Here is an 18764-nt window from a genome sequence, read left to right as displayed (position 1 = left end):
AGGCTCGTGCTGCACACTCTATCCTCTGCTGCCTGTCTCTATCAGATACAGAGTAAAACTGAGTCCTCAGCCACTCCATCCTCACAGACTGACCGCGCGATGACAGTACCTCCTGACGCGCGTCTCCAGCTGACACCCCCAACAACTCCACAAGTAGCTCCTCAGCATCCCGATCACTCATCCTCTCAGGAGAAACTGATACTGAGGAACCTGCGACAGGAATCCCTAAAATGGCGGATACATCATCCAACGTGATAGTGATCTCGCCAAATGGTATATGGAAGGTGTTCGTCTCGGGCTGCCATCTCTCTACGAAGCCCGAAATCAGAATCTTATCGATGAATCGATAAGAGCACTGTACTAACTCTACGAGGCCCGACTGCCTCAATAGTGCTCTGAACCTGGTATTTGGTTGGTTTGAAGACCACCACTTCCATTCACCAACCTTGGCAGTATGGTTCATGCACTTTAGTGGAGCTCGTTCCTGTAATATAAATGTATAATTACTACTACTTTATAAAACATCAATAAACAAAATATAATGCTATAACAAATAAACAATACCTGTTGCCTCCAGATGGAAGCTGCTATATGCGTCCTGAAACTGATCAGGACGGACTCATCCTCTGGACCTCCTGGACATGGTCCAACGGACTCATCGTCTTCGCCCCTAGCGGGCATATCATCATGCTCTGACTCAGGAGAGTCCGATGGCATATGAGCAGGCTCGGGAGAAGCAATCCTAGCACGACGTCTCCTAGCTGACGCCGTAGGTCTAACTCTGGCGGGACGGGGATCCATGTCTGAAAATATAGAAATTCAATGTTAGGCTATATCAAAGAAAATAATTCAATTGCATACATAAATGTTCGGCACAAAATTCAGCACGGCACGCACCAGAAGCCTTCTGTTCGGCTGCACAGTGCCGAACAGAAGGCTTCTGATCGGCTGCACAGAGCCGAACAGAAGGCTTCTGTTCGGCTGCTCAGAGCCGGACAGAACCATTCTGTTCGGCACTGTGCAGCCGAACAGAAGGCTTCTGTTCGGCACCGTGCAGCCGAACAGAAGGCTTCTGTTCGGTTGAGTGTTGCCGAACAGAGGGCTTCTGTTCGGCACTGTTCAGCCGAACAGAACCCTTCTGTTCGGCGATCCAGTGCCGAACGGAGCACTGGAGGCGGGGGGGCGGGGAGCTACCTCGACGTGGTCGTGGAGGCGCCGGCGAGGTGCTCGTTGCTCGGGAGATGGCCGGGGAGGTGGTTCCGGGAGAATGCCGGCGACGAGAGGGAGAAGGGGAGAATGCCGGCGACGAGAGGGAGAAGGGGGAACGGGGGGGTTTTGGGCGAGGGAGAAGGGGGAGACGGAGGGGGTTTGGCCGCCGGCGAGGTGCTTGAGGTGCTTGAGGCGAAGTTTTTTGGGCGGAAGGAAGAAGCCGGCTGGAGTGGAGTTTTGGAGGGGAAGAGCGGGGTTGGTGGGGGGGGTTTGGGGGGTGTAGAGAGCAATTTAGGTGAGGGGGTGGGGAGGGTGAAGGGTAATTTAGGATTTTTTATTTTTTTAGGGGTGTCCTTAGCAAATGGGGGGGTGTAGAGAGTATTTAATTTTTTTTTAATTTTTGGGGGGTGTCCTGAGCAATCGGGGGGGTGTATTTAGAACTACCCGAGGGTGGGGGGTAATTTAGGAATTTTTAATTTTTTAGGGGTGTCCTTAGCAAATGGGGGGGTGTAGAGAGTATTTAATTTTTTTTTAATTTTTGGGGGGTGTCCTGAGCAATAGGGGGGGTGTATATAGAACCACCCCAATAGGGGGGGTGTATATAGAACCACCCGCGCCTGAATCCCGTGGATGTGCGGGAACTGGTGACGAATGTACGCTAAGGGGCCCAATCTTCTGCTACCAAACGACATGTAACTCCTAGGGGTAGTTTGGTTCGCGAAAAAATATATATATATATATTATAAAAATATAATTTTTGAAAAATAAATTTAAAATTTTTTTGAAAAAATATTTTTGCTATAGAAAAATGAAAGATTTTCAGAAGATTTATGTTTGGTTGATATTTTTTTAAAAAAATTATATCTAAAAATCATATTCTTCGAAAAAAAAATTCATTAAACATAAAAATCATATTCTTCGAAAATATAATTTTTTGTTTTTTTAAAAAACTTTAATTAAATAAAAAATATTTTTTACTTTCTCGTTAATCATACTTTTCTCCTTTCCTTTTTCGCGAACCAAAGGAGCCCTATGAAAACGACACCAATAGCGTCCAGGTTCACTTACTTCACTTGGGTATCCCCACCATCTGATTATCTTAAGATGAATTTCGATGGTGGCATGGTGGAGAATGACGCCTCTGGGGGCGTGGGTTTCGTGATCAAGAACCATAGGGGCAGTTTTATCATTGCTGGGGGACGGAGCATACTTGGCTGTTCGACTGTGGAAGCAGAGCTGCAGGCTGCTTGGGAGGGCGTTTTGTATATAAGACAAGTGTTGGGGGCTGACAGACTTATTCTCAAGGGTGACTGTTCTACAGTGTTTGACTGGATACGAGGTGTAGACACGTATGGGGATGGTCACCCTCTGATACGGGACACTCGTAGTTTGGTGCGGAGCTGATCTCCTATCAGATTATCCATGCTTACCGAAAGACGAACAGTGCAGCAGACTAGGTCGCCTCTTATGTTGCCCAGCGTACTGGGGAGGTCTTCTGGTCTAGTTTAGATGGTGTTCCATATGCCTTATTTTGTTTACTTTTCTTTGATATGTCTGACTGTATTCACGTTTGAGGTATATGAAATGAAATACTGTTTTGAAAAAAAAAAAAAAAAACCGACAGCAATTGGGTATGCAATGCAACTCCATTCAAACTCGTGAGGCCCACTCTGCTCGCCGCCTTGCTCTCCAGCCGGTGCTTTGCTCTGAGCCTCACCTACCCTCGGCGAATCACAAAACCCTTCCCTTTCCAGGGTTTCTGATAAAACGCAGAGATCGAAAAGCCGTTCTTTTCCTCCACCCCCTATCCTTAATTCCCAATCCCTGGTGCGTTGCCCTCTTTCAGATCTCTTCAAAGCTTCTTTAGATGCTCTATTTAAAATCTCATTCTATATCTTGTTTCTTTTTTTCAAGCTCTCTTTTATCGCCCCCTTCTCCATCCCAGAGAAGGGTTTTGTTTGAAATCTTGCTCTAATTCTAGATGATATTGAGATGGAGAAGATTATTCGATCTTACCTCGAATCGGACATTCAAAACCCTAAGAAATCCCAGTAATAATTGCCTCGAAAGTTCCAAGCTTCATCTTTGCCCTCAGGTCGTCGAGTCGACTGTGTTGAGCTGCCCTTCGGATACAATCGCTCTAAGCTTCTTCCTCTGGTGTGCTCGTCAGCCAAATTACTTCCACGACCCCCGGTCCTTCGACCGGATGATCCCCGTCGTTGGTCGGCTCACCGAGCGCTTTGGTTCTGTTGCAGCGATTGTAAAGGAATTGGAGGGCATTGGTTGTTCCGTGAAGGCTCAAACTTTCATGATTTTACTAAGAATTTATTGGCGGGGAAACTTGTATAGGTTGGCATTGGAAGTGTTCGATGAAATGAGTAGTAGAAATTTTGTTCCCAACACCTTTGCCCGGAATATGGTTCTTGATATGCTATTCAAGGTTGGTCGTTTCGATGCAGCAATGAGGTTTCTGAGAGACACTCAGTTCCCAAATTTTCTTAGTTACAATATAGTAGTATGTAATCTTTGCAAGTCCCGTGATTGGTTAAGAGTTCGGGATGTTTTAAGAGAGATGGTAAGGAAAGGATTTCATCCCAACACTGGGACTTATACAATGGTTCTGGATTGCTTTCACAAGGCAGGAAGGCTTATGGAGTCGCTACAATTGCTAGCTTTTATGATTGTTTCCGGTAATCAGCCCGAAGTAGCCATTTGGACAATGTTGATAGATAGTCTATGTCGAGCTGGGAAAGTTGATTCAGCCAGCATATTGTTGGGAAAGATGATAGAGTCTGGATGCTCACCTAGTGTTGTCACTTATACTTCCCTTATCAAAGGGTTTTTCGAAGCACGAATGTACAACAAAGTGCTTAGACTGTTAGATTCTATGCTATCAAATGGGTGCAATCCTGACCAAGTACTGTATAATGTTCTGATTGATTGCCTGTCTAAGGTGCAAAAATATGATGATGCAATTGATGTTTTCCTTCTTCTGCGTGAGAGGAAACTAAAACCAGATTCCTATACTTTGTCTTCTTTATTGTCTGCAATAAGCTCATCAGGTAAAATGAGCTTGCTTAGCAAACTTGATATGAGATTAGGTGTTTCTGTTGATCTTGTGGCTTGTAATTCCCTACTAAATTTTTTCTGCAAGGTTGGTCATCCATCTCAAGCAGTAGTGTTTTACAGTGATATGGTTGAGAGAGGCTTTGCACCAGACAAGTATAGTTATGTTGGACTGTTGAATGGTCTGTGCAGGCTAGGAAAGATAGACTATGCTGTTAATTTCTATCATGCTGTTGTTGTGAATGATCCTCATATAGATGCATATGTCCATACAGCGATCCTTGATGGACTTATTAAAAGAGGAAAATATCACTGGGCCATTAGGCTGTTTAGGAAAGCTGTTAAAGAAAATTATTGCCTTGATGTTGTATCCTATACAGTTGCTCTTCATGGGCTCTTTAAAGGTGATAGGTTTGAAGAAGCTTGCAGTTTGTTTGACCAGATGAAGCAGTTTGGTGTGATTCCTAATACTTGTACCTACAATGTGATGCTTCTTGGCCTTTGCAGGGCTAGAAAAATTGATGCAGTTAAGCAATTGCTTAGAGATATGGAGATTGCTGGAATAGAGATGGACCATGTCGCATTCAACACGATAATTGCTCTCTTCATTAAATTGCGGCGTTTTAATTCAGCTTTCCTTGTATTTAGTAAAATGTGTGATTTGGGAATGAAGCCTAACAAGACCACCTACTCATTACTGTCCAAGGGACTTGCCCATGTCTCTGCCAAAGGACTGGATAATCAGAATTCACAATCGGCATATAATCTTGAGGATACTGATTTTGTTTACAGCACTGAGTCTGATCAGCCTAATGAGCTTCTTGTAAGCTCGGGGAGTTAGCTGATCCTCCATATCCTGGAATGTGCAAAGAAATGCATGGGCTGTGATAGTCTCATAAGTACCGAAGCAGTTGATTGTGCAGAGGATTTGCTAGAGCACTTGCACATGAAGATGGCTCTGCAGGTTTTGTTGTTCACAAGCCTTTTCCTGTCCTGCATAAGGTATTGTACCAATATTTTTTAAGAGTCCAATCTTCCTACCAATAAATAAATAAATAAACATATCCTACTCACAGAAAATGAAGCTGGCTTGATAAGTCGACCAATTATATTATATCTTATAAAAAATGAAACTTTCATGCAGTTCAAAAATCAGTGCTTCTTTCTGCATTGGATATGTTTTTAGTTGCTTGAACTATATGTGTTTTGAAACTGTGTTCAGGAACTTTGTTGTTTCGTCCTTTGGTATATGAAGGTAAACATTGACTAAGTAAACCTTTATTAAGTTTGAATTCCTCTCGTTTCCGCTTAAGATACCCTCCCTCACCCCTCACCCCCCAACCGGGCATCACATAGGAGTAGAATCTAGAGTTTAGCGTATTACCTTGTATTTCTGCTGAACAAAAATCAATTTTGTCTACCACTTCTATTTTCTGTTGCTGCTTTTTTTTAAAAGATTTGACATGGTCCCGTTTCTCCTCTCACTTCCTGCTGAATAACATCTTTTTATCAATCAAGAGATCCATTCTAGCGAATAGTGTGATGATGGGATGAGCAATAAATTTTCTATCTTGAAGAAAGGATTTATGGTGTTACATTCTTACCTTATGGACCAAAATGGGATTCATGATCTTTTCCATATCGGCCAAATGGAGCAATGCAGGTGTGTTATTGTTAGGCAGTGATTTTTTGGTGCTTAGCTGGAGAAGTGATAATTGGAAACATATCGGGATTGGATATACTAGGGCAATGCAGGTGTGTTATTGTTAGGCAGTGATTTTTTGGTGCTTAGCTGGAGAAGTGATACTTAATTGGAAACATATCGGGATTGGATATACTAGGGCAATGCAGGTGTGTTATTGTTAGGCAGTGATTTTTTGGTGCTTTGCTGGAGAAGTAATACTTAATTGGAAACATATCAGGATTGGATATACTAGGGCAATGCAGGTGTGTTATTGTTAGCAGTGATTTTTTGGTGCTTAGCTGGAGAAGTGATACTTAATTGGAAACATATCGGGATTGGATATATACTCTCTTGGAGTGGATATACTCTCTTGGCCTAGATGGTCCTTCGGGTTCTCTAAAGACTTTTCTTATTGTTATGGTGGGTTGTGCTTGCATAAATGATGGGGTGTTTCTCCATCCATATGCAGTAAGAACTTGCACGAAAACAGTCAATGGGTTTTGTTGTTTTGCACATTTGTGTCTTAGTTATATGCTAAATTTTTTGTGAGAACAACTCTGACCATATATAAGGAAAGCTTTGAAAGAATCTCCCGGCGTCGCCCCCCCCCCCCCCCCCCTCTCTGTATATGTGTATGGGTTTGTGCAAAGGGGGAGAATTTGGGTGAAGTCTCAATCTCTTCCCCACTTGATCGTACTCAAACCTAACTCAGAACCCCCGATCGGTGAAGTCTTTGTTAGGTGATACTAGAATTTGACCTGGCCTACTAGCACCCTCTTAACGAGGGTGATTTAAGTGCAACGAAATGTACCGGTGGTTCGCGAAGCATCTGGCACCTAGTGCATAAGGCTTCCGCCACTACGGGGTTCGAGAAGAGATATCCACTGCCTTAACTTCATTTACGGAGAGGTTGTTTCCATGTTTTGAACCTGTGACTCCCAGGTCGTATTGGAGCAATTTTACTGTTGTGCTAAGGCCTGCCCTCTGTAGCACCCCTATTTTTACATTATGAAAAGGTTGAGAACCCTTTGGAAAAGTACCAGAAACCTAGTAGCCAAAATGCAAGTATTTCCTTTTCCTACACTACTTATAACTGTAAAAAGCTTGAACATACATAATGTAGTCGTGTTTATAAAGAGCATACATAATGTAGTCGTGTTTATGAAGAACATACATAATGTAGTCATGTTTATAAAGAACATCAAATGTCTTCTTTTTGTCTCTAATGTCCGTGGCTTTAAGTTTTGCCACCTTTTTTTTATGAAATCATGGAAATGGGGTGTGGCCGTGTGGGTGTGTGGGTGGATGTGTGCATTGTGCAATAAACTCTCAAACTGTACCTGCCAAATAGCCCAAACTGTATACTCTTTAAAATGATTACAGGTGGTCTCCAGACATGAATCAAATCAAAAAGAGTAATTTATAATCATTAGATTGTTTTATAGGATGACTGCATCATGATGTTATCTCCTAAAAATTGTTATTGAAATTGATCTTCATGATAATAATTACATTCAATATTACTGTTCTTACAACTCTTTGCATTGATATCTGCTGGTGACATACAGGTACTTGTAGATGCACATAATTAAATAATTATTCTCATTTATATTCAAAATTTCAATATTTTACTTCAATTCTAATCATTTCTGCATTATTTCAGATATTAACAGGAGGTTGTTTCTTTTTTATTATTAATTTCTTTATAGTCTGCTGGATTGAAGCATATGGCAAGCAATTCAGCTAGATGCAGTTACTGACGTGTATAACTTCAGTGTTGGGAACAAAATTGCAACTGTATGAACTCCAACCAGAAGTTTGGATGGAATTATTGGCATAGGTTACTTCATGCAGGTAATCGACATTGATTTTTCTTTTTTTGTGGGGCAGGGGTGCTATATAATTTGTAGTTCTCTGATCAACAAGATGTGCATGGAATATTACTGTATCGACAATATACAGATGTTCCATTACAGTTTCCATTACAGTTTACCCTCTTTTACTATGGGTTCCGTGATTAGGTCATGAACCTATCAACCTTTGCCCAATTTTCTCTTACTAATGGAATTAACTTTTCAAATGGCTGGGGTCTTTTTCTCCATACTTCAAATCATAAAATCCTTAAGGTTCCTATGCAAATATCCTTAAATTTCCATCTTTTCTGGGTCCTTTCCTTATGTGGCACTAAGATCAACCTCCTCATATTTTTCTCTTCCTCTTGCTAGGGTGCTTCGACAAAATTAGAACTCAGCATGCTCAGGTATAAAATGTAAAACTATATCTATTTGAAAGACCAAAAATAAGAACAGAAAGGAATTCTTATTGCCTCTCAGAATCCATGATACTTGTTAATTTTTTTTTTTTTTTTTTTTTCCATCAGAGGCATGCTCTTTGAGCTCAAAATTTAGTCTGGTCAAATTTGAATATGGGATTTCAAAATGATGGTCTGAAGTACTAGATGTGATCTGCCTGGTTTAAACTGCCTAGAAACCAAAAACTATATATTCTAGATACTCTTTACCTGTGCATCAAGTTGCCTCAAAATGGATGGTACAAGAAGAATCAATGTCCTAAAATGCATCCTAAGATATATAAATTGAAATCTAATTGTTAATTTAAAACATGCAAGAGGTTTCTAAAACATATGATTTTTGGTTTTTAGGCAATTCATATCTAGTAGATTTAGCGCATGCAAATGGACTGAATCACTCTCTGACCTGATCCTGTTCCAACCTGTGATTTTTTCCCTATAAATTCCATTCTTAAGTACTTGAATCTGTTTAACCTTTCTTTCTAGAGAAGTCTAACAAATAGATTATCTAACGTATTGCTGGTAAGAGTCTCAAGTTTACATTATCAATAAGTTTGTATAATAACCACTATTAAATGTACTGTATCACTAGCTTATTTATACTTCATATATATGTACCTTTTATGCTAGTAATTGAGCATATGGAAATTTTGAGTGTTCTTTGTACTCAGTAATGAATAAATATCTCTAGGGGAAATTGAGATCTGCCCCCTGATTGACTCTCGTTTTATGTGTAGTTGTTGATGAAAAATCTTATCTCTGGCCCTTGGTTTTGTTTGTCATTTTATGTGTAATGCCTGGCCTACGTATAAGTACTGAGAGAACAGATATAACTGTCTTCAGAAAGAGGTTTAATTGTGTGCAAGGGACTTGACATAAAATGCTGTATCAGGACTTTGTATAGAATAACAGTCAAACAAAGGACCTGGTGTTTTAAGTTTCTCATTTTTTTAAATTGGTAGGAAGAAAGATTTAGGGCATGTTTGGCAATATCCTGCCAGATCTGGAAGGATATGGGGAGAAGGGTACATGGGGTGCGATGATTAGAGGGGACGGAAGGATGGGAGAGGAAAAGTGCAGGGAGGCTGTGCGTCCGGATCCTGATGGGAAGGAAAAAAAAAGATCCCTGGATCTGGCGGATGTTCCTAAACAGGCCCTTAGTATCCATTGGTTGTATAAGCTCGCTTCCTATATGCAGGGAGTGAATTCTTACTGCTGCAGTTCTTGGCTATTTATTTGACCGAGGCCTTAATGTTTGAAGCATATCCAAACGTGTCTCCATGGTTTAAACCTTTTACCAGTACAAAGCATAAGAGCATTTGCTAACATTTGCTTTTTATTACTGGCACATAGACCTGGTACCATACTTTCATCTTTCAAGCAGGGCTATGGTACTGCAGCACTGCTGAATTATATGTAATAGATATCATTTTAGTTCTGTTCCATTCAAAAAGATTCTACACCGGATGATGCCTTATTTTCAAGCACTCGGGTTAAAATTTTCAAGATTACGGTTCCCATTTCTGCAATTTACTTCCAGTTGGGTGTTTATTTCCTAGATTGCTCTTCTTCAGCCATTACCCATTGTTTGTGCAGGAGGATACATGCTGCAACGAATGGTTTCTTGATGCTGCTCCACGGTGATCCTTTAGACACATCAAACTTCGAATTGGTATTGAAGGTTGTTCTTGCCAACGAGGAAAGTTGGCTTTGCCAGAGCCCCAGTTTCGGTAATTCAGTATTAATTGACATGATGACCTGAGGATCATGAAGGGCAATTATGGACAACTGGGCGGGCTTAAACATTCGTCCCACCCATCTCAGCCTCAGATCCTCATTTTCTGTAATAGGGGAGACTTGCCATGAGTCATTATTCGACGAGAGTTGAGATTAGTGGATTGAAAGTTTCAGTCCATCTGCTGTGCCGTATCATTTCCCTATAGCAAAACGTAGCCTGAACGCTCCATTTTATTTAGACAACTCATGGCTTCTTGACAAATAATATAGTAGTTCTCATGGCTTTTGTACAGTCAAAAATTGTGTTAAGGCATGGCTTTCAAGTTGCAGCAGGTGTAGCTAACAGTGAAACAGGACATTCGCACATGGAGTTTGGTTGTTTTGCTGCTGGATCAATTAGCTGTCGATGCTGGATTTGGATGGATCTCGATATCCAGAGTAAGCAGTTTGGATCAGGTACAAAGTTTTGGCTGCCAACCACACAGATTGCTATGCCCTCTGAACCTGAATTAAATAAAACGGAATTTTAGCGTGCAGAACATCAATGGCAGGTGCAAGCAGATGGAACCCGTGGTAAAGTATGATGAAGAAGCTTCTGTATAGGAAAATATAGTCTTCCATGCTTGAGACAAAAGTGAAAACAAGGTTGGGTGAGACCTACGATTTTGGATTTCTTGCGTTTCCAAATGCATCCATCTTATGTCATTCTTGCGTAGTTTCCAAATGCATTTTCGCTTGATCTGGATTAAAAGTGAATTCCTGAAATTTTTCTGCTTTTTTTCTTTCTTGGTTCAATCTTGTCTATGAATCTTTGGTAGGATTCGCCGGTGCAAGATGTCTCCCACCTCAGCTGATATTCCCTGTGAGTGCATCCTTCGGACCCTTTCACTTGGTCTAACTAAGTTGTTCAGTTTCATTGGCACCCTTGATGTACTAGGCAAGTTAAACTGGCAACTGCCTCAAACTAATTTGATTTGGTTAAAAGGAAATAGGCTGCTTAAAGACTTTCCAACTTACGATAACCATAACATTAAAACTCAAAACAATAGATGAACTTTTGAGAAAAAGAAAATATTCAGCCCAACCTACAACGTTGATTACTAACATGATTTCGCTTGATCTGGCTAGTTTCTCTGGGATCACGGAATGAAAAATGGGCCCCTCTAGATGGAGACAAACTTTGATGAAACCTAACTGGCCAATTACCAACGCTTTACCATCCTCATGCCAGCACCTACAAATAACAAGGGATAAGATGAAACAAGATTGCAGCCTGAAAAAGGTTTCATTTAAACCTTCTCTGACCAAATGAACCTCTTGGCAGTCACTTACTGCACCAAATCTTTGAAGTGCTCCTGCTCCGAACTGAAAACAATTAGAAGGGCTTACTTGTATCTGACAGTCACTAGTCTCATAGAAGCTACTTAGTACGGCCAGATAAATGGCTAAGCCAAAACATTGTTTATACAAGAACCCTAATGAATAGAAAATCTCAGATAAGAAGAATCGAGTGCAGAAAATCGGTTGAGATGCTCACTTCTTTTTATAAAACAAACAAGTTGGTAGATATACTTCAAACAACTTCAAAATAATAAGAAAGTTCTATTATTTATTAGCAGGGCTAGATTTATTACCTCAAGGACAAAGAAGGCCACAGATCAATCATGGCACCTTATAAGGTGCACATCTTACCAACAACCATTATTCCTGGGCTAGGCAACATAAAAATACCATGTGCTTCATTATACCTTTGAAATAATAATTAACATCAATGATATATTAAGGCAAAACAATTGGATGGTTTATTTTACGTTTTGAATCATCATAAATTGCTAGGCCACACATAAAAACCTGCTGACAAAATAACAAATCATGCAGAAGGCATGAACCTAGTTGTTGAAGTAGGTGTAAGCCATCATTTGACATACAAGTAAGTATAAGTGGAGTTCTGGAGATGATGTCACCTGCTCTCATCTAACAGAACCACTACATCTATCTGTTCCCACGCAAGTCCACCAGCTGTAACAGACAAAACATTGCCCAGTCTCCAGCTCATTTGTTAGGCATCTTCAGTTGGTTCCATGAATCCATTACCAGTCCAATTGCAATATCATAGGATCCATGATATATAGTTCTTGTGGTTTACCGACCAGGATTAATTACAAGCATAACATTGGGGCTCCTGCTCTGGATCAATGTGTCCTGTTTGTGTCATCCATGCTCTGAAATAGATAATAGTCACTGTCATCAGCACTTGTCATTAAACCAAAAAGATTAGAATTATCTCAACTGCAGTACCTTAAGACTAATATTCAGCGACGTCACCTTACTGAGCTATTCATCAAATTTCCACATTTCATCACTTCATCAATAGTCAGCGGATGGTCAAGCTTTGCTTCGAAGGAAGCCACTTACAGGCAAATAGCCAGATGTCAATTTACATGGGCTAAGCAGTCTTACAAATTTCCTCAGAAACTAAGGTACATAAAAAGAATGGAATTAATCCACTAAAGCATTACCTTGGGTGCCTGACAAGTTGTAGACTCAACAAAGCAATTTCCAATGCAACAGCATCTGCCACCCCAAAGATCGCTGACAATTGGATTGTTCATTCTATTCAAGGTTTCTGTTTCTTCAATCAAATCAGAACAAAATAACTAAACTATTAAGTTTGCAATATTGTCAGATGTCAACTTGCAAGATCTGATTTTTTTGCAAAATTCCTCCAGCAACCTGGATACCTGAAAACAATTTCAGGATTGGAATAATCATCCACTACAGGTTGATTCAGATTCCAAAAGTCACCCAAGGAATTCATGCCTTTTCATTCATGGAAGGCTTCAAAATTGTATCTAGTAAATTTATTTCAAGGACAGAAGTACTTTAAAAAAAGCATATCATATCATATCATATGTATTAGATGTCTTCATGTTCTGGTACACAATTAAAGCACCATTAAACCAACAAGGACTAGCAAATCACAACTTGATCATAGTTCTATTATTCGGCAGTGTATACATAAACTACATTAAGAAATCTGTCTATACTTCTATTACAAAGCAGTCAATAATTAAGTCTCACTAAATATACATTGCATTGTCCCATAAGATGGAGGGTAGATAAGGAGCGAAAAGGTCACTAGCCATCCTTTAAAAAGACAAGGACCAGACTTGGTTCCAACACGTCCTGCTTGACTTGACTGTTAAAAGATCAGTCAAGGCAAAATAATAACAGGAACCATGCTTAGAGAGGTCAGCATCGACAACATGGCTACATAATAGTAATTTACTGCATCAACCCTTAACCTTCCATAAAAAATACTATGTAATGAAGGCATGGTCAAATTTTAGTCAGTTACGATCCAGAAGATGGTCTGAAGCAGTTGTGGTCCTAGCAACCACTCGGCACAGTATCTGATTGCCCTGCCTTCACAACAGAATCCGAGTGCTTTTGAGTGTCATCAACAGAATGTTGGCTGTTCTCATCAAGTCTTGTATCTTCTGATCCTTTGGTGGTTTCCTCAAGCTTCTCCTGCAAAGTAGCAGTTCCATTAGTCTTTGGCTGTTACACTGCCTGCAGAACAACATGCCAACAAACCAAGATAAAGCTCAATACCTTAAGAGAGGCATTTTGAGCAAGAAGTTGCTCATAGTCCTTCTTGATTCTGTCTACTTCTGCTCTAAGGCAAGTATTTTCCTCTTTCAGAGCGTCAACACGCCGAGCAAGTTCTTCACACTCTGCCTGTTAAGTAAAAATTCAACCACTAAGCTAATATTCAGTACTTCCTTCAAAAGTTTTCTGCCTCAAACTATGCATTATACCTGTTTGCGCAGCCTGGATCGACGTGCGGATTCCCTGTTTGACTGCTTTCTCCTCTGCCTTTTGAGTTCTCTTTCATCCTGTCCAGATAAGGCATCCAATGATTCCAAAATTGATCAAAACTTTCAGGTAGTTCCATGAAATCATGCCACTCAAGAAAACAAGACAGCATTTTCCAGAATCAAAAGGTCTATACTGATAGGATGAGTCAAGGTGAAGGAGAGGAAAAGAAAAGATTACTAATGTAGGGTTAAGGTTTTAAGAAATGGAGGAAGAACAAACAACAAATTCAAATCAAAGAATACGAGGGAGAGTGCTATACTCATTTATATTCTGATAGATGTCTATGATCATAACTGGGGTATTACCAAAAAGCAAAAACTTTGTAAAATCATCATGACAACAACAAATGCATTCACAATACTATGCTACAGTAAAAGATAAAAAAAAAATTGATTATGTCAAGGATAAATGTATTTGGAAGACTATTGTGCAAGATAAGAACATATCTGAGAATAGACATATGCGGAATTTTATTATGCTTATGACCATGTGGAATGGATGTTCGGGATTTTTGTTTCACTCTAGGTGATTGAAAATCTGTCGTTGCCTTAAAACAGTAACAAGCACCTTCAAAAATTAGTTGTAATAGGAATGCTAGTGGAATCCATTTATGTCAAATCAATTAGTTTTTCAACTAAGGGTATTAAAAACAACATCAGTAAAAAGAGCCAACATGAATAAGCCATCATGTATTCAAACAATAGGCAGAAAGTGAGATCGGCTAAAGGAAAGCATTTGTTTCATGCAGAGATAGAAAAAAAAGCACGAATATTGGGCTGGGTTACGCTAGAACTAAGAGCCTTGACTTTTACAGTAACCAAGTTGGAAGTATAATAAAAAGATTCTAAGAACGTGTAAAGCTAAAGCACAAATTACTAACTACAAATTCAGAACTCATCAAATGCACTTTTTGAACTGCTCACAAAATAAACGCCAATCATTGAAAACTAAATGCCAAGATAGATTTGTCCACACATAGAAGAGCTATGAAATCAATCGTTCACAAGGACAAGGCTAGTGGCTATAAAAGACACCTGTCTCCAAAGCTCTGATGGAACATTCTCACGAGATCCAGAAAGCCCACCAGGAACCATAGCTCCTGCACCTGTGGCTGCAGGGGCCTTCCCACGAATTGGAGGCATGGGTGATGGGGTTGATGTGTTCCAGTAGTCCATCCCAATATTTAAGTTTGTGGTGGGACCAGCAACCCCTCCATGTACACCAGCTACCGGCATAGGCATTATTGGAATGGTTTGACTTGATGTTGCCTGTGTCGGTGCACGAGCTACTCCATTTTGAGAACCACGTGTAGTGGTACCATTTTGGGATGCCTCTGCTATAGCATTCGAGTCAAATACCATCCTATTATTATAGTAGATATCATGAAATTATCTAATTAGTGAATATCAGATATCCTACCATCAAAAGAATCCTGTCCACCACACATGTTTGGTTGTGTGTCCTGTAAAATGCTTATAGCATACACAACATAAATACGTGATGAACCGAATGATTTTACATATAGCAACCTAAAGAGTAGGAATACAAGGTACCTCCACATTTATACCAACATAATAAAAGCACATGTTAATCATAATAAAGAAACATTACTGCTCCTCAAAAGCATTAATAGAAAATATGCAGATCCAAATTCTGATGTACCCTTACATAGCTTTTAATCAGCTGTGACGTTTGATGGGAGCAAATGCTGACAAGCCAGTTGATTATTTTTACAGCGACAATCACTATACTACAAAAATGCCAGAAAAGTTGTAGGCAGATGGCTAGATGTTTAAACTTCAAACATGAAGCAAAACCATAAGAGCTCAACTAAGTATTGCATAGTTTCGAAAGTAATAGTTGAATTCTGGTCATATAAGGAAAGATGTGGAATAAGAGGAGAAAACTAGTTTCCAAGAAATCATCCAAGATTAAAATAACCAGATAATAATAAAAACAAAGTATGAGAAATGAAACAACAAAATCATTATCACTTATTACTAGTATTTCTTGCATTCTTAATAACTTTGCCGAGAGTTTCCTAACTTACATTCTGAGAATTGGCATCGCTTCCATCACTTGAACCTTCACTTCCACTTTCGCTGCTGCAAAATTATACTTTTGTCAAGTTAGTTGTTAGAATTTTTAAAATAATGGACATGGAATAGAAGAATGAAGCACAGATTTATGATAAGCATTAGAATATTTGGGCCTACATGCCTCTGTACCTTTGCGAGAAGACTCCATTGGCTGCTCTTGATGTTTTACCCAGATCATTGTTGTTCTTTCCCGTGATCATGTTCAAACTTCCCAAACTTCCCCTTGATCTCTTGATTGGACTCCTTTCCTTACCTTCAGATGACTTACCATCCCCTTCCATTCCACCAGCCACAGCCCCCTACAAAAAGAGATGCATGTCATACAAAACATACTATCATGTACATAGCATGCATAAATTTTATTATAGTGTCGCTCAGCAAGGAACTTACAGAAGCATCAGGATTACCATTTGCTGAAGGAACAGCAAAAGGACTGAATGGGTGTGAGCCCTGCTCAAAGACACAGTGGCACAACTCATTAGCTGCATTCCGAATTGACTACAGCAGAACAAAGATGTTCAGATGAAAAAATTGCACTTGATGATATTCTACAAGTTATACCGCTGGAATAGATGGATGAGCATACAACCCTCCATGAGGATACATGACATATGGAGATGGTGGTGTCCCGTATGAAGGCATAAGATGCTGAGAAGAGAAAAGAAGAAACGTGTAAATAAATTTCATCACTACTATGATAATTGTAACTCCAGAAATTCACCACTACACTTTATTCAAGTTGTTATTAAGAATCTTCTCTTTATCTCCCTTTCCATTTTGTTCCTCGTGAAGGTGCTTAACAACAACTCCCATTTTCACCACCCAATCACATGATAAGAGGCTCTTACATAGACTCAATGCAAATACAGCATAGATACAAGTCTAAGGCAGGCTTCTTGCAACAACCCTAGGCATCATGTCCAGAAATAGTCATAGTTTCACTTCTTTCTTTTCTTTATCCTGATGAAAGCAAGTTTATATTGGTGGGTTGTTTTGCTGCTTCCTGCCAATTCTACTTTTCTTAAAACCTGAGGCTTCAGGCAGTAATTTTTCCCTCCTATTCACCTCTCATCGCAGGTCCCAAAAAAACAAAAAGAAGTAAATGACATACTAGCATCTACCAAAAGAAAAGGGAAAAAAGAAAAAGACAAGCAAAAAGACATAAATATTATTGTGAGCAGGGCCTTTATAGACCTTCCTTTTAACAGAACTGATCATATAAGCCATCAGCCAGCTGGACAGTTAAAAAATGATTGTCCCACTCAAATAGCCATATCAAGCTACCAGCAGCATGCTGCACTTCTCTTCCAAGAAGCAAGCGCTCTCATATAGTTAACTACACAGTTGGACTGGTAAACAAGTTTCTCTTTTAATTATGAGTACCAATATCGCCAATTTCAAATTATTTGCAGTTCATCAAAACTTTCCACACAACAAGACATATAAATCCAACCCTGAAAGCAAAAGGTGTAAGACATACAATCAAACAAATTAAAGTAGCAAATTGTAAAAACATAGAGCACCTGAGCTCCCCACATGTAAGGATGAGCTTGGGGACTCGATGCAACAGGAGAATGAAAGAACCCATGTGGCGGAATCGGTGAGTATGCCTAATCAAATGGAAATTATAAAGTTAATGGCATGTAAAGAATAATTCTCCTTATAAATTCAGAAAATTTAAGAAAATCTACTCGATCAATACAGAAATAAACATCTCCAGCCAAATCACCTGAAATCCTGACCAGTCAGGGTACACCGTGGTGGTGGGACTGGCGCTCGTGGCCGGTGGTTGCTCCTGAACAAGAAAAAAAACAATTTTTTACGTTCAAGATAAAGACTAAACTGACGAATCGAATGATCTTGGATAATAGATCGCGTACCTGCGCCGCTGATGCCTTCGGTGCCTTAGACGGCGTGTCGGTCTCGCTGCTCCCCATAACTCAATAGACCTTTCCACCGATCTCTTCTCTCTCTATCTCTTTCTTTCTTAAGCCATCCTAAAGAGCGATAACCTCCGAATCACACAACAAATTAAACAAATCAACGGCCGAAGCCACTCAATTCGGCTCCCTCCAAAACCCTACCTCGTCTGGAACTCTAGAAAACCATTAAAAAAATCAAAATTCTAGCAGAAAATAAGGGGGAAATCAGTACTCTGAACCAAAAGAGATTTCCATCGCAAAAGAACCCTTTTGTTTCGAGAATAGATCAAAATCTCGATCAATCATGAAGCAGAGCGAAACTTACATCAGACGACGAGGTCTCGCAAGCTGAGACGTAGCTCGGAAACGAGATCCAGGCCCAAATTAGGGCAGAACCATGCGGCGAGCCCAATCCATGGAGCGATTACCACAGAGGGGAGAGAGAAAGAGCAAGAAGGGGTGCAGAAGAGAGGGGGCAAGGTATTGGGGGCAAACCGGGAACTAGTGGGAGAAATTTACTGTCGCGCAATGCGCATGGACACGAGTCACTTTCAGCCGTTCGGTAGTATTATATGGATCCGTATCTGGATATGATATTCTGGATATATTGTTTTGGATATGGAGTACCGTAATATTTACCAGAAAAAAGGTAACCTATCCGTATGGATATATATAGGATTACGATTAACTATGGGGTTGACCCTAACGCCTGAACCGGGTGGGTTTCGTCGGGCTGGGAGTTTAAAGTTTTCCACTGTACTGAAACACAAGATCGTACTCCAGGCGTCTGATTGGAAAATTCCATGCAAAGTGGATGGCAGATCTAGAGTCCACGTAGAAATTTCCGACAAAAC

General features: G+C 40.1%; 2 protein-coding genes across 20 annotated transcripts; one reads left to right on the top strand and one right to left on the bottom strand.

Moving 5' to 3' along the window:
* The first annotated feature begins 2829 nt into the window (after positions 1-2829).
* On the top strand, positions 2830-10760 carry LOC103706235 (Pentatricopeptide repeat (PPR) superfamily protein). Of its 5 annotated transcripts, XM_088718932.1 has the most exons (4): positions 2830-3036; positions 3124-5277; positions 7669-7813; positions 9867-10760. In XM_088718932.1, the coding sequence occupies exon 2, from the start codon at positions 3191-3193 to the stop codon at positions 5114-5116; it is 1926 nt and encodes a 641-aa protein (XP_088575058.1). In that variant the 5' UTR covers positions 2830-3036; positions 3124-3190; the 3' UTR covers positions 5117-5277; positions 7669-7813; positions 9867-10760. The 5 variants fall into 5 exon arrangements, with proteins under 5 accessions (XP_088575058.1, XP_038974447.1, XP_008788511.2 ...); XM_039118519.2 differs by having other exon boundaries at positions 2830-5277; positions 7735-7813; XM_008790289.5 differs by having other exon boundaries at positions 2830-5277.
* A 969-nt stretch (positions 10761-11729) lies between these two features.
* On the bottom strand, positions 11730-18449 carry LOC103706197 (bZIP transcription factor 1-B-like). Of its 15 annotated transcripts, XM_088718939.2 has the most exons (16): positions 18236-18430; positions 18073-18113; positions 17869-17985; positions 17718-17783; positions 17512-17598; positions 16550-16636; positions 16379-16438; positions 16118-16287; positions 15940-15994; positions 15309-15351; positions 14924-15225; positions 13829-13906; positions 13623-13748; positions 12527-13538; positions 12306-12417; positions 11730-12229 (listed from the first exon to the last, which is right to left on the bottom strand). In XM_088718939.2, exons 3-14 carry the CDS (start codon positions 17923-17925, stop codon positions 13398-13400), a joined length of 1272 nt encoding a protein of 423 aa, XP_088575065.1. In that variant the 5' UTR covers positions 17926-17985; positions 18073-18113; positions 18236-18430; the 3' UTR covers positions 11730-12229; positions 12306-12417; positions 12527-13397. The 15 variants fall into 15 exon arrangements, with proteins under 15 accessions (XP_088575065.1, XP_038974460.1, XP_088575060.1 ...); XM_039118532.2 differs by having other exon boundaries at positions 17869-18085; positions 18236-18449; XM_088718934.1 differs by having other exon boundaries at positions 12333-12417; positions 17869-18085; positions 18236-18449.
* Positions 18450-18764: the final 315 nt, after the last annotated feature.

This window comes from Phoenix dactylifera, chromosome 3 (genome assembly GCF_051530095.1).
Source record: "Phoenix dactylifera cultivar Ajwa chromosome 3, Ajwa_hap1_PhDact_Kaust_v1.1, whole genome shotgun sequence".
NCBI lineage: Eukaryota > Viridiplantae > Streptophyta > Magnoliopsida > Arecales > Arecaceae > Phoenix > Phoenix dactylifera.
This window is presented reverse-complemented; position numbering and strand designations above follow the sequence as displayed.

Coding starts and splice junctions, on each gene's coding strand:
- LOC103706235 (XM_088718932.1), top strand. CDS start 3,191: ATGATATTGAGATGGAGAAGATTATTCGATCTTACCTCGAATCGGACA.
- LOC103706197 (XM_039118532.2), bottom strand. CDS start 17,925: ATGGGGAGCAGCGAGACCGACACGCCGTCTAAGGCACCGAAGGCATCA. Junction 15,995..16,117: donor AATGGAGTCTTCTCGCAAAG/GTACAGAGGCAT, acceptor ATAATTTTGCAG/CAGCGAAAGTGGAAGTGAAG. Junction 13,749..13,828: donor GATCCAGGCTGCGCAAACAG/GTATAATGCATA, acceptor TTTACTTAACAG/GCAGAGTGTGAAGAACTTGC.